Below are 23,033 nucleotides of genomic sequence, written 5' to 3' on the forward strand. Positions count from 1 at the left end.
TTGTCGCTTTCTCGGTCCGAATCTCTCTCACTTCATGCGGCCATCATTGTAAACAATAGGGAACTTTGCGTATATGTTCAACTGACTACGTCACGCTACTTCCGGTAGGGGCAAGCCTTTTTTTTATCAGATACCAAAAGTTGCAATCTTTATCGTCGTTGTTCTATACTAAATCCTTTCAGCAAAAATATGGCAATATCGCGAAATGATCAAGTATGACACATAGAATAGATCTGCTATCCCCGTTTAAATAAAAAAAATTCATTTCAGTAGGCCTTTAAATTAAACACACTCCCAAAAGGTGTCTAACTATGGATACAGACAGTGCACAACAATATTTCCAAGGACAACTGTGGGTGTTTTTCATATATAATAATTCATTTATTTGGGATGGCTTACTGACTGTCTGACTTCTTGGTAAGGTCTATTCAGCTGTACTGGAGAGAAGGCTCCGCCAAATAGTCGAAGCTCAAATTCTGGAGGAGCAGCGTAGTTTTCGTCCTGGTCGTGGATCTATGAACTAGCTCTTTACTCTCAGCAGGGGAGTCTGCCCAAGTAGTCTAAATGGGTTTATAAGTGTAGACTTGGTGAAGGCTTTCGAACGTGTCCCTTAGAAAACACTTCTGGGAGTGCGTTGGGAGTATGGATTACGGCACCGCCTGATTTGGCTTTTCGCTTCATGTATAACTCAAGAACATGATACGGATGGATGTCTATCAATGTAGTCTGTCATTACAATTCCATACAAGAGATGGCATTTTGACTCAGCTTCTGAACACAACTTACCGCCCCTAAAAGAACACATGGCAGGATTGACCAGGGGCCTAATGTATTAACCGTGCATACCCACAAAAACCTGGTGTAAAAATGTAAAAAATTCCCCGGCCAACTGGACCAGACAGAGTCCATCGAGTGAGTCAGACTTTATATTGATCATGATACACGCAGCACATCATACGTGTATTAGGCCTGGGGCGATAACAAATTTTGCTTGACGATATATTGACCTACAAATTATTGCCGATAAACGATATTATTGTCATTATTTTTATGAGACCAAATTAACCAATAAGTTAATAATCCATAATAATAATGCATGTATATCCTTACAAATGCCCTAAACTTGTATTTCTCGTGTATTCTAAAGTTGTAATTGAAATTAAAACGTTTAAATCTCCAAGTTAAATAAAACAAACAATAACAATACAATATACTTTGTCTGTTTGCAACATGTTGCGCTTATATAATACAATTAATTAATTACTAAAATATCCTAAGTAGGGAGATGAGGGACTCAAATATACGCAATCATAACATTAAATTAAATAGCTAAATAAAGTATTGACAAAGTTGCACTTCAATATTGAACATGAAGGCAAAGGTAGAGTTGTACATGACTTAACTGACCATTAAGATAGAACATTTTTAAACAAAAGTGCAAAGGAACAATATAAAGACGACAGTTTAAACAGATATCAACAGGTCATATGCAAAACTAAATTAAGTTTGGCAGATTCAGAGTGAGCACTTTAAAAAAAATGCTGGTTCTATAACAGTATTAAATGGCAGCATGTCTTTGGTGATGTACTGTATGTCTGTGAGCGCACACTATTTTGCACTGTTGGCTTCTTCACTAAACACGAAGTGAGTTCGGACTGTCGAGTGGTTGTATTTCAAGTGGCCGTTGTTGCACACGCGCACTTTCGGCAAACTGGCTTCTTGGTGTTGCTAAGCTCATCTTGTTCCAAAGGTTTAAACTGAAATATTCCTAGACTGGTGCTATGGCATTTGGTTTTGTGTTCATTGTGTATATGTTAGCTGTATATCATTACGACCAACTAACAACTCATTTACCCATTGTAGCTCCTGAAAACTGTGATATTTGCTTGTTATAAACTTGCACTACATTACATCAGTTATTAGAGAAGAGTACATCATAGTATTGTATGTTTACTGCCTATGTCATAGCAGCTCGAGGGGATAAAGAAGCAGGAAACGAGTTACTTCTCATTTCATCAGGATATATTTTTTACCACTTCATTTTACCCCCCAGTTTTAAGTGGCAAGACAAACTGGAAGTTGTAAGAGGGACAGTTGGGATTTAGCCAAGCTTGCCAGTGATTTGTAGGACAACCACCTGCCCACGGTCCTAACAACTATAGATGCCCTCCCACAGGCCTCATCAATAACCCAGTGCCCCTAAGGGCGAAGGCAAAGAAGAGGCAGGGTGCGACTCACCATGTAGAACTGAAGGCGGTAGTGCTTCTTCACCAAGCTCAGCACAAACATGCAGAAACCTGAAGTATGCACACACTTGTCAATGCAATGTACATTAGACACAAATTAATTAAGTCAGAATCTAGGTCAACGTTGTTCAAAATGACTGATTTTAGTTTAACCTATTTTAGCAGAAAGCAAGTGTTAATATGGAGGAAATGACTCAAGGTTGCTGGATACATTCTATTTATAGTTTAATAAGGACCGAGGAAAAGGTGTCCTTGTAGATCAGTAATAAATTACTAATACAAAGTCTCTAGCCACTCTCATTAAAAATTGGCTCACTTATCGGGTCCCTTCTTAATCTGTAAAACCTCTTTGGATAAAGAGATGAAGGAAAGCAAGACGTTGCAGTTTATGTTAAACTGTACTCCTCTTTTTTAAACATGCTTTGAAATAATAGTCCATATGTGGCACCTTCACATTATGCCTTTTGAATTGAGCCACTCTGATAAAAAGTACAGCAGCTGACTGAATTGCCACATTTTAATGAGGAAAATAATACAAAACTCTCAAAACCACAAACAATGAGAATATCTAGTCTGCATGGATAGACAAATAGTAGTATTTTAAGTCCACTAATATGATTTTGAAAATGATTAGTTATGCTTAGTCTCAGCATATGTATGATTTTGAAAATGATTAGTTATGCTTAGTCTCAGCATATGAGGAAAGGCATACTGTATGAGTTACTGTTATACCTGTGAGGTAGAGCGCAAAGGAGATAAAGCGGTGGTATTTGCTTAGGATGCGAAGCGGCTCTTCCCTCTGCACCAGCGTGAAGAAGTAATCCGTGACCGTCTCACCGTAGAAGAAGTAATTGACACAAAGCAGGAAGTACCTGTGCGCAAACAGTATTGACAAACTGACCTGCACAAGCTTGATGACAGCAATAAACATTTTTGGATACAGTACAGCAGAAATTTTGAATTTAAGCAGGGATTGAAGACATCAATATTTAATGAAGTTAGGTTTCACATATTTTTCCATTCACATATTTGCTATAGACTCATTCCCATTAGGTTAATGATAAAAGACATGTTATAAAATGTTGAAGTTTATGTCTTCATCAAGTAGTTTCCATGTTTTACGACATAAAAAGGAAGGGTGAATGTCGATTACACAGTGGAGAAACAAAGGGACTACAAATTCAAACTACTTTAGTGTAAGATTACAATGCATCTAATTTATGTTTTTTTAATTGTTGATTGACTCAATAATCTAGTCTACACCGACACTATTTTTTTTAACAATAAAGACACCAAACCTCATGAAATCTGCAACAAATTAACACATGAGACATGCACAGTTGAAAAAAAAAAGTGTCTCAAATTGATTACATAAATGTGTAAGTTCTCAAACTTCTCACCAACTCAATGTCCTGAACCATGGCAGATGGTACGAATGGTAAACACTGTAACCAATGGTGATGATTTCTTGGAAGCACTTGATCTGAACACACAGGACCTGCACAAAGAAGCACTCAATTACAAGGAAAGTGGGTACTGATGGGCACTGTTCCCATTTGAACCGATATTGTACCAATTGCCAATACCTGGGAATCGGTATTGGTACTCAACGAAACCAATTTTTGGTAATTGTTAATTTTGTGTATGTTCATGGGGTAATACATTTTAACTTGTTCATTAATAAAAAACATGTTTATGTACCATTTAACACTGAGCTGATGATGGCAACTGTGCTGTCCAGTTTTTACATTTTAATTTTCTTACACTTCTGAGTCTCATTTATCAGTAGGCATTAATTTCAGTTTGTCATCAAAAACTAGTCTTTGCCATTAAGGTGAATCATGTGTCAGTCTTGTCTTTTGTTGAGCCCTATAAAGTGTTTATGCATTAAGTATTGCTAGGGATGGGTACCGAATCCGGTATTTTTTTGGTAAGGACCGAATACCGCCGGTCCTTTGGGGCACCGAGCCACGTAAAATCAAACATTGCCATTTTACAATACCTGGGTTACTTGGCTCAGCTAAACTACCTCTAGGTAATCTTGCAATTGTTAATGCCAACAAAGAAATAGACCCGAAAAAATGCTCCAACGTAAGTGCTTGCTTGGCTTTGCTATTGACATGCTACTGATTAGCATTAGCGATTTTACATGGCGATTTCAACACTTTCAAACTTGGTAATGAAAACTACAACTAAGATGCACGGTACAATCAAACAACTTGTGCCTAAAAAGTAATATACTTACAGTATTAACCTTTTTTAGGGCGAAACAAAAGACTAGATTTAGCACAGACTGAACTGATTAGCCAACACACCATAAACTATACTTTGCTATATTCCTTGCCCTTATGTGGGCTCTGTACCGAGGATGTCGTTGTGGCTTGTGCAGCCCTTTGAGACACTTGTGATTTAGGGCTAAATAAATAAACATTGATTGATTGATTGATTGATTGATACACTACTGCCATCTAACATCTTGTACTTGCAACTTAATGTCATTCTTGGAAAACAAGACTATAAAAACTAGACAGAAGTTTCATAATTAGCTAATTTTTAAATGTTGCAATACAATGTTTATTCAGTCAATACCAGGCATAAGTCTTATGGAACATTAGGAGAAATAATTAAGTGATAATACAATGGCTTCTATTATAGTACAAATATAAAATGTATATTTGTGTGCAACAAATACATGTATGAATTTAAAAAAATGTGCCTTAAATTATATAATATTATAAATCAAACTATGCAATGAAATAGATCCCTATACTTTCTCAAAAAAAGATTTGTCGAGTGATATCAAGGATTACGTCGGAGTATTGAACTATTGTGTTTCAGATGCTGTTCTACACGACAAAACAGATGGAAACTTGGAAAAGCATGGAGGTCTACAACTTCTTTGTGTGTGGCCGGGTCAAGGAAATTGGTATAAAGACTCTCCCCGGATAAATATGCATCGTTTTTGCTCGGATAAGGTTGTATTTCATGATTTTACTTTGCATCTAAGCTGCTATGTTTACCAGTAGCGTGTTTCCCCCCCGTCTTTATCAAAATATAACTATAGATGTCATCATTGTGTATGTGCTGAAAGCTACATTTATGATCGTTGCCTTTGGTAAAAGCTTTTAGGTTTAGCTCACATTTGCTTTCTGTTATTTAGACACGCCGAGTTGGTGCTTTTCAAAACACTCGTAGCAAACATGTTTAAGAAATACAAATAATATCAAGATAATACTTGAATGGGAAATAATAACCGTTAAAAGTATATCAAACAAATCTTTAACGAAGCAATCACTGCAAACTCATGCATTCTTCGACTCTACTCCCCTGGACTGGAGTGTGAGCTGCATGCTTTCCTCGTCGTCGTTTCCACAAATATACAAAAAAATCTTGATTGATTGAAATCTTTCACTTTTCTGCCCTTTTTGATAATCTCTTGAGGAACTCTGAAGAAACATTTGTCCTTTTCGCGATTTGATCGGTTCGTATCGCCGAAAACAACACAAGCCTAGGGCATATAAAAAAAATAATAGACTAAATGGCGCCTTGTACCCGTTGAAAACAGAGCTAGCTTGACCACCACCAGTATTCAGTATACAGCGTGTATGTTTTGACCATGATGTTGTTGCCATGCTGCTTGGTGTTGGTCATACTCACAATCATCATAAGCACCATGGGGCCCAGGTAAATTATAAAGAAGAAGAAAGAAATCATTGCCAGAGTGAGGATCCCTCGAACCCACCAGTTCTTCCATCTGAAAGAAAAGCAAACACACACACACACACACACACACACAATGCATGTTTTAAAAGACAATTTAAACTTATTAGTGAAGTACGGATTCCACCAAACTGTGAAGAAAAACTCAGGTTATTTTTTAATGATGCCAATATGACACGTTCACAATTGTAGGAATACCAAAAATCTAATGGTGATGTAGCCTTTAGCATCACAGAGGAAAAACATTTAAATCAGTGCCAAAATGTGGAATTTGAATAGTCATATTTCATGCAGAGTTTTGAATAAACTGCATCATGCACCTTGAGGAAAGTCCGGACAAGGCTTTGTTTAACACCTCCGGGGTGTCATCAGGTGGGACTGGCACCTCCGGGACTCCTGAGTCCCCTTTGGGGTGGCTGTCTCCCCCGTCATCTTTGTCTGACTTCAGCTCATTATCTGATCCCTAAAAAGCAAACAAACACAGAAAAAAAATAACATTTCATATCATGGCCAATTTTCTGAATTGATTTAATTTAAATATTAAGTTATAAATTGAGTAATCACAATTTGATTTGATAAAATCTGCACTTAAATAATGAAAATGTCTCAACTGCTACACAATACAAATTGACTTTATTTGTTTCTCTTCACCATGAACAGGTTCTAAGTTCAACATTCCATCACTGCTAATTGCATTACGGTATTGTTTCGTCAAGTGCAAATCAATAACAGGAAATATGTCAGCAATTTTACTGAAACCCTTACTTCGTTAGCGCAGACAGACAGGATGTAACACAGCAATTTTATTGTGAAGGCCGGAAGTGTGTTCTTGTTTTTTTTTGGAGCACTTGAAAACATTGCTGTGTGTGCGAAGATGAAGATAATAAATGAATGATGCACGGATTCTCCAAAATTTACGGCTGCCGTCCTTTATTCATAATGATCTTACAACACATGTTATAAGACTCCATTACAAATATTTCCCAGTAATTTGAGATACTATCTGTCTTTTGGCTTTTTGTTATGCACCCAAGTTGCAAGCATGAATTTGTGTTACAAGCATCCCCATTGCTAGTGGGCGGAGTGATTGTCAGAATAAACCCCGTAAAATCTGCCCCGAAAAATCCGGTCTTACTCGCTAGCGTTAGTTTATAGTTAGATGTTCTGTTTGATGACTGTCGTTTGCACTCATAGAGTGAACCAAAAATTAAACGGCACAAGTCCAAGTAATGTAACACGCAACAATGAACTATCTTTCAATGTGGGTAACCACAACTAACAACAACAACATCCTGCTCAAGAGTCTCCGTCACTCTGGCTATGTCTTCCTCGCTTGTGAATTTAATGTTGGTAAAAACGGCACCGTGATCCTACAGGGAGACTGGCCAAAGCGTGCACATGCAAGAAGGGAACTGGTCTCCAACCGCATGGTAATATGATGTTTAGAAAAAAATCAAAAACAATCAAATTAAGGTGTTGACATACATTTCAAAAAGCTGCTTTCAAGCCAATTCATGCAATCATTTATTGTTTAGTGCATGTAAACTGTAATGACATGTCTTGGACTTGTACGAGTAACGCCAAATAATCTTAATTATGCTGCTCAGTGCAAAGATCTTTACACATCACTAACACTGAGCAGAAGACAGGCTGTGGCTGGTGACCAAATTAGGCTTGGAATTATCCCCGCAGAGCAGACGGTTCACTGACGGTATGCCGTACCACTAGCAACACATTCTCACACAGTCACAGCTTGAAGAAGTCATATGTTAACATTTATTTCAATTCTCATAAGTCCTCCTAGAGGACTTCACTCTGTAAATCTAGAAAAGATGCACAAAAATACACACACACAACACAAAATTCCCCGCTCGGTGGTTTCCATGGAGACAATATCTGTCTTTCAGGATGCTTGAGTTAAAAATAGCCACCACTGTTTCACATAACAACAAGCTGGGCCTGCAGTAGTAAAGCTGGCATTCCAAACAACAACAAGGAGCCATCCTTATCCAATGAGACGCACAGGCATGAAGGTAAATAATTGTGCAAGCCACCCAACAACACCATAGTCAAACAGTAATAAACCCTTGTATTTGTTGTGGTGTGTGTCTGTGCAACCTTTCAGAGAAAACAAGGAGGGGGACCGACACTTCTCCCCCCACGCAGGATGTGGAGGGATCAACCCAGCATGACAACATGTTGCTCTTTCCTGGAGGACCAGGTTGTGCACACAAAAGATTAAATTAAGAGGAAAATAATATTCTACACCTGATTATTGTGTGTATCTGAGCCAAAACATGTCAACTCCAACACCACTTGACTACTAGCGTTCCCCTTAGCACACTTTTATATCTGCATGCTATTCTTTAACTGTTCTAAAATGAACTTTGAACTGCAGGTGATCTAAAGAGTTACTTTAATAAAGTACAGTGTTTTATTTTCCTATATTCAAACAATTTTACTGTTAAAATTGTGTGTAATGCTATAGTTCATTCATTTCATTTCATTTATTTATTTATTTCAGGCAATGACATAAAAAAGTACAAAGTAGACAACACATAATAACATAAATTAATATAGTGCAAAAGGTAATGTATAGTAAGTATGTAATGCATGATTGTCCAGTTTTGCCTGAAAGGGAGTGGGAAGAAGATAATTTATTTAATCCCACCCCCAGTTCTCCATTCAGTGATTATTCACATGAGTTTCACTCTTACTTTGTTCAAGGATTATAATACAGATGTTGTATCATAGTGGCATTACCACAGGTAACAATAATTTGTATCAACAATGTAGGAATAATGAATATACCAACAATGGTAATAGACAAAATGCCAACAATGGTAATAGACAACATAGCAATAATAGTAAGGAAACATTGAGCACATGTTAACACTTTGAGACAGAGTATAGCAGCAGGTAAATTTAAAGACCCTCATCTCTATATTTGAACCAGACTCCATGTTTGTATAGTAGTTTAAATCCATTAATAGTTTGGCATTGCTTGTGTTGTAAGTCCAGTTTGTTCCATAGTTTTACTCCGCATACAGACACACAAAAACGTTTACGAGTGGTTTGAGCTCTCTGTAATAAGAAATATCCAAAGCCTCTCAAATTATGAGCCTGCACTAGTCTTATAAAAAAAACATAGATTAGGCGGCAATAATTTGTTAAATGCTTTATATAAGATTATTAATGTATTATATTTAACAAGGTCATCAAATTTGAGCAACTTTGATTGCATAAACAGATTATGAGTATGTTCTAAATAGCCAACGTTGTGAATGATCCGCACTGCTCTTTTCTGTAATATGATCAGAGGATGAATTGTGTTGTGGTAAGTATTCCCCCATACTTCAACACAGTATGTAAGGTATAGCAGTACCAAGGTGCAGTATAGAGTACAGAGTGCATTTTCATTGAGGTATAGTTTTGCTTTGTTTATAATTGAGAGGCTTGAGTGGCAAAACAATGAAACATACTTGTTTAATAAAACCTCTACCTTAGTTTTAATGAATACTTATGCCCACTGTGCTATTGTGTTTTTATCTTAATATTGGTCATTATGGTGGTACTTGGACAGCCAAGTGTTTTCTGAGGTGGTACTCGGTGGAAAATGTTTGAGAACCACTGGTCTAGTGGGATTCAAGATTGATTATGATAATTATACAGTGTATTTAACTATCACAGGGCCCGCAGGTCGCAATGACATTCTCGTTACAACTTTATACGATAAATGTTCATCATAACTCTGCTTCTTAAGGATGGTCTGCGGTACATGTGTGCAAGAGGTGCCTTGTTTCCTGCCCCGATTTACACATTATACTATCGCACAGCCACACTAGCTGGCATCTGTTAAACTCACTGCCCTAACACCACATGTTCTAGACCAAAAATCACTTCATATTCTTTCCTGTTCGCTAGTGTTACCATATCTGAGTTACTGTGTAGAAATATGGGGAAACAACTACAAAAGTACACTTCATTCATTAACGGTGTTACAAAAAAGATCAGTTGGAATAATACACAATGTTGGATATAGAGAACATACAAACCCTTTATTTATTAAATCACAAACATTGAAATTCAATGATTTGGTGCATTTGCAAACAGCTAAAATTATGTATACTGCTACCCAAGAATGTACAACAATTATTTTCAACAAAAGAGGAGAAATATAACCTTAGAGGAAAATCTAATTGAAAACATTTGTATGCTCGTACAACACTTAAAACCTTCCCCTCTCTGCATGAAAGTTTAAAATGAGCATATATTAATGCAGTATGAACAAGAATGTTTTAATGTAGACACATAGAATCATCATACTGGTGTGATTATATGCATCAAGTGTTAATTCAAGGCTAAGGCAAAATATCGAGATATATATCGTGTATCGAGACATGGCCTAAAAATATTGAGATATTAATAAAATGCCATATCGCCCAGCCCTAGAATACACCCTTTTTATCTCCATATCATCAATTCTTAAGTGACACTGTATGTTATTTTTCTTATTTCCAAAAATGTTACTTTTTTTTAAATTTAGGTTGATTGATAGTTTATTAGCATCAAATCATTGCTTTAGTATGTGGAGTTCAGGCTCTACGGCAGACCTGGGCAAATTAAGGCCCGGGGGCCACATGCGGCCTGTCAAGCTTTTCATTCCCAAATAATTTTTTTAGATGGAAAGTGTAGCTGCCATTATGATGTGCAGTGATGTTTTCAAATGACCGTAAGTCTTGAACTATACAAAGTATTTCAATGGTTGGAATCTGCGCTTTTGCATGATATACTAGTTACTATGGTCATCTAATGAGTTACTATGGTAATCGAATTAGTTACTATGGAATCTTTATCTAAGTCACAGCAACTCAGACGAGGCACCAAGCAGTGTGGGTGAGGAGCGTTTCCACAGTGTTTCCAGGGCGGCCAGCCTGAAATGCGGGTGTCAGGGACAGACAAGGAAGGAGATTTTTACAACAAACTTCTAAAGCTTAGTGATATATCAGATATATCAGATTGTAGGTGGGGGGTTTTTTACCCTCCGCGTTCATATTTCGCTGTTCTTTGTTGCGTTTCGCTTGATTGTAAAATATGTCGATGGAGAGGGCGTGTGATGTTCATATGTTGTCAATATTCAGTGTTTTATCCTTCATAGTTAATATTGTAAATCCCACATTCTTTATTTTCATTAAATAATTACAAAAGTACACTTCATTCACTAACGGTGTTACAAAAAAGATCAGTTAGAATAATACATTATTTATTTTATTTAGCCTTTATTTAACCAGATAAAAATCCCATTGAGATCAAAGATCTATTTTCCAAGGGAGACCTGGCCAAGAGGGCAGCAGCAAGGTTACACTAAAAACAGTAAACAACACATAAAACATCAAATTTACAACATTAAAACTTGCTCACATGACACATGTGCATACAGACAAGGTAGACTGCAGTCCTTTCACAGAAACATTAAACTCATTCAAGGGTTTAAAGTTAAATATTCGATTGTAGGTTATTCCAAGCCTTCGGTGCTGAAAACCTAAATGCTTTCTTGCCCAGTTCAGTTCTTACTTTGGGGACGACAAAATGCAGAACATTCATTGAACGATGATGATAATGTTGGATATAGAGAACATACAAATCCTTTATTTATTGAATCAAAGATACTGAAATTCCACGACATAGTGAATTTGCAAACAGCTAAAATTAAACACAAAGCAAACTATAACCTGCTACCCAAGAATATACAACAATTCTTCGCAAAAAAAAGAGAAATATAATCTTAGAGAAAAATGTAATTTAAAACATTTGTACGCATGTACAACACTTAAGACCTTCAGTATATCTGTATGTGGAATTAAATGATGGAATTAAGCAAAACAATCAAACAATGTACTAATATGATCCACTTCAAGAAACTCTTCAAACTTAAAGGCCTACTGAAATGATTTTTTTTTATTTAAACGGGAATAGCAGATCCATTCTATGTGTCATACTTGATCATTTCGCGATATTGCCATATTTTTGCTGAAAGGATTTAGTAGAGAAAATCGACGATAAAGTTCGCAACTTTTGCTCGCTGATAAAAAAAAGCCTTGCCTGTACCGGAAGTAGCGTGACGTCACAGGAGCTAGTATTCCTCACAATTCCCCGTTGTTTACAATGGAGCGAGAGATTCGGAGCGACAAAGCGACGATTACCCCATTAATTTGAGCGAGGATGAAAGATTCGTAGATGAGGAACGTTACAGTGAAGGACTAGAGAGGCAGTGATGGACGTATCTTTTTTCGCTCTGACTAGGGATGATACTCGAAACCGGATTTCCCGGTTGTTTGATAAGAAAAGAACCGAGTCCTCGGACTCGAATCCCTTTTTGAGAACCGGTACCCGTTTTCGAGACCACTATAGTAAAGGAAAAGAGTTGATTCTTTATTCGAATCCTGTCCCGACCAGAAATGCTCCGTGGGACATCACAAGAATTGACGTCACGTAGCTCAGTCATTAGGCGCAGATAGCGAAAGCAGGAAAACAATGGACGGGAAAAAGCGCTCCAAGGTGTAATAAAGTTCAAAACAAAAGCTATCATCCATCGAATAACTTTACTGAGAGATTTTAGCAGGGTAAAACACATGACGAACACTTTTACGACCAACCGGAAACATAGCAACCAGGCTAGCAACGCACCTCCTTTACGGCAGCTGTCGCAACGTTCTTAAAACAACCGCAGCACATACATATATATACAACATATCTCCCTTTTTTAACTTTTGTTTTTCTTTCCTTGTAAACAAAACAAAATCACACTGTAGATGTGTTGTCTGTCTAATTATAAATAATGCAGACGAGGCGTGTTGGCTGAGTTCTTGACGTTTACTTTCACAGCGTGGCAACATGCAACACTTTTCGGGGCTACCGCGCATGCTCGTAACTCCCGTTGCATGATGGGTAGTGTAGTTGTTTTATTCTCTCGCTCATAACATTTTTCCCCCTATAAAGAAATAAAGTTAACTCAATAAAGTGTATTTCTTTTTTTAGCTTTAACTTTTCATTTTTTAGCATTGTAACCACATTTGCAAAGAACTTTTCTCTTCATAGAATTTTCTTTCAATAAAGAAATAAAGTGCAAAAATGTCAAAGCATCATAACAAACAGTTATGTCAAATAGCAGCAGAAGTGCACTTTTTGGAGAGCTGTATTATTTTCAGTTTTGTGCCCAAGGGACTGATTTTATTTAACACTATATTATTATTTATACACCTATAGTGATCACAGAGACAGGTTGTTTTTGTGTTACTGTATATATTTGTTTCTCTGAAAAATCCCACTTAATATACTTTGGGTAACAACAGTCAATATTTATTTATTTTATTTTATTTTTTTAGGTAGGTAACAGTCAATATTTATTTATTTATTAGATTTTATTTTTTTATTATATAATAAAAGTGAGCTTTTGTTAAACCAAATATTGTGTGTTTTTTTCCATATACAACAACCTAACTGGACTCGATAAGAGAATCGATAAGGAATCGGTTCGATGAGAGGATTCGATAATAGGCTCGAACTCGATAATTCCTTATCAAACATCATCCCTAGCTCTGACCGTAACTTAGGTACAAGCTGGCTCATTGGATTCCACACTCTCTCCTTTTTCTATTGTGGATCACGGATTTGTATTTTAAACCACCTCGGATACTATATCCTCTTGAAAATGAGAGTCGAGCACGCGAAATGGACATTTAAAGTGACTTTTATCTCCACGACAATACATCGGTGACACACTTAGCTACTGAGCTAACGTGATAGCATCGTTCTCAAATGAAGATAGAAACAAAAGAAATAAACCCCTGACTGGAAGGATAGACAGAAGATCAACAATACTATTAAACCATGTACATGTAACTACACGGTTAAAAATTCTCAGCCTGGTAAGGCTTAACAATGCTGTTGCTAACGACGCTAAGGCTAATTTAGCAACTTAGCAACCGGACCTCACAGAACTCCACCTCCACCTACGCCAGCCAGCCCTCATCTTCCCATCAACAGCCGTGCTCACCTGCGTTCCAGCGATCGACGGCGCGACGAAGGACTTCATCCGTGGGTTTGGCGGCAAGCATCGGCTAGGCGTAGTAAGTAGTCCTTGTTGTGTTGCTGTATGTATTGTACTTAGCCGCTAATACACCGATCGATCCCACCTACAACGTTCTTCTTTGCAGCCTCCATTGTTCATTAAACAAATTGCAAAAGATTCACCAACACAGATGTCCAGAATACTGTGGAATTTTGTCGAAGAAAACAAGAGGTTTTTGTATCGGGTCGATGGGGTCCAACCACTTCCGTGGATTTTGTGACGTCACGCGCATAAATCATATCCAAAGGAGTTTTTCAACCGGGAGTGTGGCGGGAATTTTAAAATTGCACTTTATAAGTTAACCCGGCCGTATTGGCATGTGTTGCAATGTTAAGATTTCATCATTGATATATAAACTATCAGACTGCGTGGTCGGTAGTAGTGGCTTTCAGTAGGCCTTTAAAGTGTTTGCAAAGTACAAAGAAGAAGAACCATGATAAACATTCTGAATGTATTTCATCCATCCATTCATTAATTCACAAAATAATCTTACTTATCCCATCATATGAAATATAACTTACTTCACCAATTATTATTTATTTATTTTTATTGTGATTACTTATGGAGTATATTGTGAATACATTGAGAACAGGAAGTGAACAAAAGTTTTAGCAACTATTATGTAAAAGAAAAGGGTTAGGATTAAATAAGCTCTGCTTCTTCCTACTCCTTTTCGAACATGTTGAAAAGAGAAACTGGAAATTGTGATGTATCATGTTGTATGTATGCATGTTCCAAATAAACTCAAACTCAACTGGGTGTCTCATTCAGTAAAAAAAAACCAATTCCATTTCTTTTTTAAGGCGGTCTGTCAAAACGTTTTTAGCATTCAATGATTCCATTGTGAGGTTTTGTATTAGTGTTCCTAAAAATATATAAACCGGCCCCCAGACACATTTTTTTCCTCTAAATTTGGCCCCTGACTCAAAATAATTGCCCAGGTCTGCTCTACGGTCTCGAAAGACTAACATCCGCAGTCCATCATTGAAGCACTTGAGCGGCGGAATGATGTCTCACTGTTAACAGTCGAATTTGCAACAATATCTGAAGAAAAAAAAAAAATTGATTCCACGCCAATGTGCATTTAAAATAAGACTACCTGGTGGCTAGCTGGCTAACTCACGTTAGCATTACATCCAGACGGCAGCTAACGTTAATGCTAACCTTGTCCTCCGACGGCTGCTGCTGTAAAGTCGCCTCGGTGTCTTTGGCTCCACGGTGCCGGAGCTCTGCCGTCATCTTCGCGAACCACAACGGCGAATAGTCTATGATTCCTTAAGACTAAAATACGCTCAGGCTATTTTTTTTACACGGGTTTACTTTGCATTGGGAAAAAAAAACACACTCGCGTGGGTGGAATATTGGAACAAAACTTCCGGTTTTCAAAATTAAATCCCAGCATCTTCTGCTACTCAAAGTACGGTGGGAAAATAAATGCCGTGTGAAATTGCCATTTCTAAACTGTGCAATGTTTAAGACTGTGAAAACATCGGTGCCTAAATGTTACTGTGTTTTTTAACTGTCAAAGGTGTGCTTTTATTTTTGCAGTGGATTCACCTAACATTGGTGAACTTGATTGGCAAACTGTGACGTCATTGATGCGAAGCAAAACAATTACTGTACAGAAGGCTACTGAGCGAATGAGTTTCCCATTAGTGGTACATTATCAAGAAAGCTCTTACGCGCAATCGATTATGCCGCCCATTAGAATATTTATGAGTAAATACTACTTGGGTACATAGATTTATGTTCTAATTATCTCACCGTTTTTTTGTCTCATTAAGTGGTATTGATTGATTGAAACTTTTATTAGTATATTGCACAGTACAGACTACCACTAAATGGTAACACCCGAATAAGTTTTACAACTTGTTTAAATCGGGGTCCACGTTAATCAATTCATGGTAATAGGGAGAATCTTATACAACAAGTTCCTTATTTCTGTCTGAATTGTGTCCTATGCATCATATTTATTTTATAGATTGGAATATTTAAAATAGAAAACTTTTCAAAACCTCACCTAAACGTAATCCCATTTATCCTAAAAACAAGGGACCCTTGTAATTTTCTATTTTACCAGCAGATGGCAGCAGAGTTTCATCCTGTGTATGTGTGTGTGTGTGTGTGTGTGTGTGTGTGTGTGTGTGTGTGTGTGTGTGTGTGTGTGTGTGTGTGTGGGTGTGTTCTTGTATTTCTGCCCTTCTTGAGGCATCAAGAAGGAAAAGTAGCTTCCATATGAGGAGGTGTGAACAAGTGATGACATAAATCATGGTCCCAATGCGGAAAACCGTTGCATCTAATAGAGAATGTCTCATTTGCACCCCCTGGCGGTGAAATCTATCAAAATGAGGGTGGTCCCAAAAAGGAGGGATTTTTTTGACTGTGTGTCGCTTTATAAAGTGCTCCCCCTCTGGTCAACATATGAAACAACAAGTGTGTGTAAACATTTAAAGTGCTCCCCCTCTGGCCAACATATGTAATGACAAGTGTGTGTAAGAAATTGAAATGGGTCCCCTTTGGCCAAAATTAATATATAAAAAAATAAAAAAATAAAAAAAATAAAAATAAAAATAAAATATATATATATATATATACATACATATATATATATATATATATATATATATATATATATATATATATATATATATATATATATATATATATATATATATATATATATATATATATATATATATATATATATATATATATATATATGTCTTAATTAGATTATCCAAAAAATAGTGCTCGATACCGTGGTAGAGCGTAATATGTATGTGTGGAAAAAAAATCACAAGACTATTTCATCTCTACAGGCCTGTTTCATGAGGGGTTTTCCTCAATCCTCAGGAGATTATCTCCTGAGGATTGAGGAAAACCCCTCATGAAACAGGCCTGTAGAGATGAAATAGTCTTGTGATTTTTTTTTCCACACATACATACCGTATATTACCAAATAGACGCCCTTGTGCAAATAGACGCCCTTGTCCTAATAGTCGCCCGGGGTCTGAGCCCATTTTGTGAATTAACAGCCTCTTCCTAATAAACGCCTATGTCCAAATAGCCGCCCATGGGCTGTTATTTGCATAATTTAGATTAAAATCATATTGATTTAATTTTCATTAAACCCAATTTATAAGCTAAAAGGAAAAGCAAAGGTGCAATAATTCTGGTCATTACGGTAACAGCAGACGTCACGTGGGGATTCTGGGTAATCAACATATTGCAATGGGTCACCGCATATAGCGTAACACACAACAAACCCACGAGGAAAAGTTTCAACATGGCAAGCAACAGTAGCAGTGAGTTGAATGAACAGGATACCGCTACACCACAACTGATGGACGGGAATACTTTAAGGGGGAAGAAGAGAACGTTTGACTTGACTTAAAGTTCAAGCTAGCGATTGTGAAGTATGCGGAGCAGAATTCTGGTTTGGCAGCGGCCAGGCAGTTTAACGTTGACCCAAAACGTGTACGAGAATGGAAACAAAAAAAGGGAGAACTACTATCTCAGTCGGCAATCGATGGAAAACGCCCCCCCCCCCCCCCCCCCCCCCGGATGGAGGTAGGAAGAAAGTGAGCGACGAGCTTGATGCTAATTTGTGTCAGTGGATACATCACGTTCGTGGACTGAACCACCGTGTGTCCCGCAAAATGATCAGCATTAAGGCAAAGGAGTTGTATGTCACCGCGAGTGACACCGGGGTGGTGTTTGGTGCAACAAGTGGCTGGCTTAATCGTGTGTGTGTGTGTGTGTGTGTGTGTGTGTGTGTGTGTGTGTGTGTGTGTGTGTGTGTGTGTGTGTGTGTGTCCGTGTTGCAAACAGTAGCCATAGCTGAATGTTGCTTTGTGGTATCCTACAAGGTGTGTGGGCTGACAGTGGCAGCTGATGGGAGTGAGGACCAGCTCATTTACTGCCTCAAGGAGGGACAGCCATGTCAGGCAGGCAGAGAGATGCTGTTGAGGGTTAGACAGCAGGCTGCTGCTGTGCTTCAGGAAGAGGAGGAGAGTGATGGGAACAGCAGTTCCTCAATGAACTTGTGATTGAAAAGGAGGATGATGATGAGGGGGGTGAGGGAGAGGAGGAGGAGAAGGAGGATGATGAGTGGGGTTGAGTTGCATTTGGGGTTGCGTTTGCTGCAGTATTATTGTTTTGATGGTTTTATAGAGTACTTGGTACCATAATTGTATTTTTCTTGTATGCTTCTTTATTTAAAACTTGGAGTACTGTAGCCTTTATTTTATTTAAGTGACAGTATTATTGTTCTGTTTTGATGGTGTGTTTTTTAATACTTGAGTACTTGGTACCATAATTTTATTTTTCCCAGTAGGCTGCTTTATTTAAAAAGTGTATTTATTTTTAGTATTGGTATTCTATTTGACAATTGTTGCAGTACTGCCATGTTGAGGCCTTGTTGATCTTTTGTCTTTTGATAGTCTTGTTTTTTTGTTTGTATGTTTACAATAGCTTTTACATTTAAAATTGTTTGTACGAAAAAAAAAATACTGGACAGTAACCATTGTAACCAAATAATGGCCTGGTGCAGGCTGGTGCAAAAATAAATAAAAGCCTTGTGCAAATAACCGCCCATGTCCTAATAGCCGCCCGGGGTCTGACCCCATTTTGTAAAATAAACGCCCGGGCTACTATTTGGTAATATACGGTATATATATATATATATATATATATATATATATATGAGACCTCCGAATAATATATACATTCTATGGAAATATAAAAAAGGTAAGCTTTTAGTATTTTTTTTTTGTGGAATATTTTCTTTGTAATTGTTTTTTAATCTTCACTATTTACTTCAAGTTATTACAGTATGTCTGTATATACATATACATACATACATATATATATATATATATATATATATATATATATATATATATATATATATATATATATATATATATATATATATATATATTACAAACAAAAAATAATAAAAAATAATGAAAATAAAGAAATAAATTTAAAAAATATGTATATACATCTATATATTTATATAGACATATATATATATTTTTTTTTATATATATATATATAATAAATATATTGATAAATGGGTTATACATATATATATTATATATATATATATGTATATTTATTTATTTATTTTTTAAATTTATTTATTTATTTTAATCTATTTTATATATATATATATATATATATATTTATTTTTAATTTTTTAATTTTTTTGTATTATTTTTTTGAAATTATGTTATGTTTGTAATATATATATATACATATATATATATATATATATATATATATATATATATATATATATATATATATATATATATATATATATATATATATATATATATATGTATATATATATATATATATATGTATATATATATATATATATATATATATATATATATATATATATATATATATATATATATATGTATATGTATATAGAGACATATTGTAATAACTTGAAGTAAATAGTGAAGATTAAAAAACAATTACAAAGAAAATATTCCACACAAAAAAAAATACTAAAAGCTTACCTTTTTTATATTTCCATAGTATGTATATATTATTCGGAGGTCTCAAGAAGGTAACAAATACAAGTATGTGCCTGTGTGTGTGTGTGGGCATGTGTGTGTGTGTGTGTGTGTGGGTGTGTGTGTGTGTGCGTGCGCGTGCGTGTGTGTGTGTGTGCGTGGGTGTGTGTGTGTGTGTGTGTGTGTGTGTGTGCGTGTGTGTGTGTGTGTGCGTGTGTGTGTGTGTGTGTGCATGTGTGTGTGTGTGTATAAATACTATATTAATAGCTGGTTGCAAGAGATGTGTAAAGCGGGTGGGTCCTGCAGATCCAACGGGTCAATATTATCTGACATCCCAGAATGCAGACTTGTAGTCTGTGTTATTAAAGCATTACAGGATGTAATATCACAAAGCAGGTTGATATTATTGACAATCATTTTTAACTTTGCAACAATACTCGGTGATTGTGATATCTCTTTTATAATTGTATAGTAATTGCAAAAATGTTATTTTTTATAAAAACTAGGACCTTTTTTACATGTTTAAAACATGTTTTACATGTCTGTCAATGTCGATTCTAAACATTTATTTTTCACCAGACATAAAAATGTTTAATGATAAACAATATCATGTAATAATGAAATTATACCATACCATAACATGTACTATTTTTTTTTTTTTTAAACAAGCTACAGCTTGGGCAGGCTCCCAGGCCGCACTTTTGCAATTTTAATATTTGGTTAAATGTCCCTTGACAAGTTTCACTGCAATAAGGCAGTTTTCTGTAGCCTTCCACAAGCTTCTGGTTGAATTTTTGACCACTCCTCTTGACAAAATTGGTGCAGTTCAGCTAAATTTGTTGGTTTTCTGACATAGACTTGTTTCTTCAGCATTGTCCACACGTATAAGTCAGGACTTTGAGAAGGACATTCTAAAACCTTAATTTCAGCCTGATTTAGCCATTCCTTTACCACTTTTGACGTGTGTTTGGGGTCATTGTCCTGATGGAACACCCAACTGTGCCCAAGACCCAACCTCCGTGCTGATGATTTTAGGTTGTCCTGAAGAATTTGGAGGTAACCCTCATTTTTCATTGTCCCATTTACTCTCTGTAAAGCACCAGTTCCATTTGCAGCAAAACAGGTCCAGAGCATAATACTACCACCACCATGCTTGACGGTAGGGTGATGTTCCTGGGATTAAAGGCTCCACCTTTTCTCCTCCAAACATATTACTGGGTATTGTGGCTAAACAGCTCAATTTTTGTTTCATCTAACCACGGAATTTTCCTCCAGAAGGTCTTATCTTTGTCCATGTGATGTCAGATGAAACAAAAATTGAGATGTTTGGCCACAATACCCAGCAATATGTTTGGAAGAGAAAAGGTGAGGCCTTTAATCCCAGGAACACCATTCCTACCGTCAAGCATGGTGGTGGTAGTATTGAGCTCTGGGCCTGTTTTGCTGCCAATGGAACTGGTGCTTTACAGAGAGTAAATGAAAAAGGAGGATTACCTCCAAATTCTTCAGGACAACCTAAAATTGGGTCTTGGGCGCGGTTGGGTGTTCCAACAGGACAATGACCCCAAACACACGTCAAAAGTGGGGACGGCGTGGCGAAGTTGGTAGAGTGGCCGTGCCAGCAGGAGGGTTGCTGGTTACTGGGGTTCAATCCCCACCTTCTACCATCCTAGTCACATCCGTTGTGTCCTTGGGCAAGACACTTCACCCTTGCTCCTGATGGGTGCTGGTTAGCGCCATGCCTTGCATGGCAGCTCCCGCCATCAGTGTGTGAATGTGTGTGTGAATGGGTGAATGTGGAAATACTGTCAAAGCACTTTGAGTACCTTGAGGGTAGAAAAGTGCTATACAAGTATAACCCATTTATCATTATTTATTTAAAGGAATGGCTAAATCAGGCTAGAATTAAGATTTTAGAATGGCCTGACTTAAACGTGTGGACAATGCTGAAGAAACAAGTCCATGTCAGAAAACCAACAAATTTAGCTGAACTGCACCAATTTTGTCAAGAGGAGTGGTCAAAAATTCAAGCAGAAGCTTGTGGATGGCTACCAAAAGCACCTCCTTGAAGTGAAACTTGCCAAGGGACATGTAACCAAATATTAACTTTGCTGTATGTATACTTTTGACCCAGCACATTTGGTCACATTTTCAGTAGACCCATAATAAATTCATAAAAGAACCACATTTCATTAATGTTTTTTGGGACCAACAAGTATGTGCTCCAATCACTCTATCACAAAAAAACAAGAGTTGTAGAAATGATTGGAAACTCAAGACAGCCATGACATTATGTTCTTTACAAGTGGATGTCAACTTTTGACCATGTATGTCAGAAAAATTGTATGTAAATTATCAAAAAACTTTCCGTTCTCTGAGTTCCCAATGAACAGACAAGAGGCTGTCTTTGTTGCACCAAGCAAAGGCTTGGAAAATTCCATTATGTATGATGGGAGGAGACGGGAGGGGGTTATCTATTGTCATCGAAGACCTGCTCAAGCTGAATCCAGGACCAGCCCAAGCCCGATGCATCTTTTTCTTTTGTGTTGATGTGACCGAAAACAATGACTGTTTACATACTCCCCATTCCTTTGGAAGCAGATGTTGTTATGTAAACAGGGAGTGTCCAAATAAAAATAGGTGGCGTACAATCTTTCGCCAGAGCGTGGGTGACACTGTAAGAGGTTACAGGTTGACACGTTTTTCCTCAGTTGAGTCAAAATTGAATTCTGCCCCTGTTTGATTCTTTGCTTCTTGTCTTGTTTAATAGATGTCATCAGTGTTTGAACCTGACAATGTATATGTATTAGGGATGTCCAATAATGGATTTTTGCCGATATCCGATATTCCGATATTGTCCAACTCTTTAAGTACCGATACCGATATCAACTGATACCGATACTGATATATACAGTTGTGGAATTAACACATTATTATGCCTAATTTGGACAACCAGCTATGGTGAAGATAAGGTCCTTTTTTTTTTTAATTAATAAAATAAGATAAATAAATTAAAAACATTTTCTTGAATAAAAAAGAAAGTAAAACAATATAAAATCAGCTACATAGAAACTAGTAATTAATGAAAATGAGTAAAATTAACTGTTAAAGGTTAGTACTATTAGTGGACCAGCAGCACGCACAATCATGTGTGCTTACGGACTGTATCCCTTGCAGACTGTATTGATATATATTGATATATAATGTAGGAACCACAATATTAATAACAGAAGGAAACAACCCTTCTGTGTGAATGAGTGTGAATGGGGGAGGGAGGTTTTTTTGGGTTGGTGCACTAATTGTAAGTGTATCTTGTGTTTTTTATGTTGATTTAATAAAAATAAAAATAAATTAAAAATAAAAAACGATACCGATAATTTCCGATATTACATTTTAAAGCAT

The 23,033-nt window shown here is 36.7% G+C and overlaps 1 protein-coding gene across 1 annotated transcript in view; it reads right to left on the bottom strand.

The window, feature by feature from the left end:
- The window catches only part of cds2 (CDP-diacylglycerol synthase (phosphatidate cytidylyltransferase) 2), a 30,226-nt gene extending 14,788 nt beyond the window's left edge, over window positions 1-15,438 (bottom strand). Inside the window, exons 1-6 of the mRNA XM_062049684.1 lie at window positions 15,262-15,438; window positions 6,287-6,429; window positions 5,904-6,000; window positions 3,647-3,744; window positions 2,979-3,118; window positions 2,239-2,297 (exon numbers count right to left, since the gene is read on the bottom strand). Coding sequence (XP_061905668.1) covers window positions 2,239-2,297; window positions 2,979-3,118; window positions 3,647-3,744; window positions 5,904-6,000; window positions 6,287-6,429; window positions 15,262-15,336 — 612 coding nt within the window. The 5' untranslated portion in view covers window positions 15,337-15,438. The remainder of the gene's footprint in view (window positions 1-2,238; window positions 2,298-2,978; window positions 3,119-3,646; window positions 3,745-5,903; window positions 6,001-6,286; window positions 6,430-15,261) is intronic.
- Window positions 15,439-23,033: the final 7,595 nt, after the last annotated feature.

Source organism: Entelurus aequoreus, linkage group LG06, assembly GCF_033978785.1.
Source record: "Entelurus aequoreus isolate RoL-2023_Sb linkage group LG06, RoL_Eaeq_v1.1, whole genome shotgun sequence".
Taxonomy (NCBI): Eukaryota; Metazoa; Chordata; class Actinopteri; order Syngnathiformes; family Syngnathidae; genus Entelurus; species Entelurus aequoreus.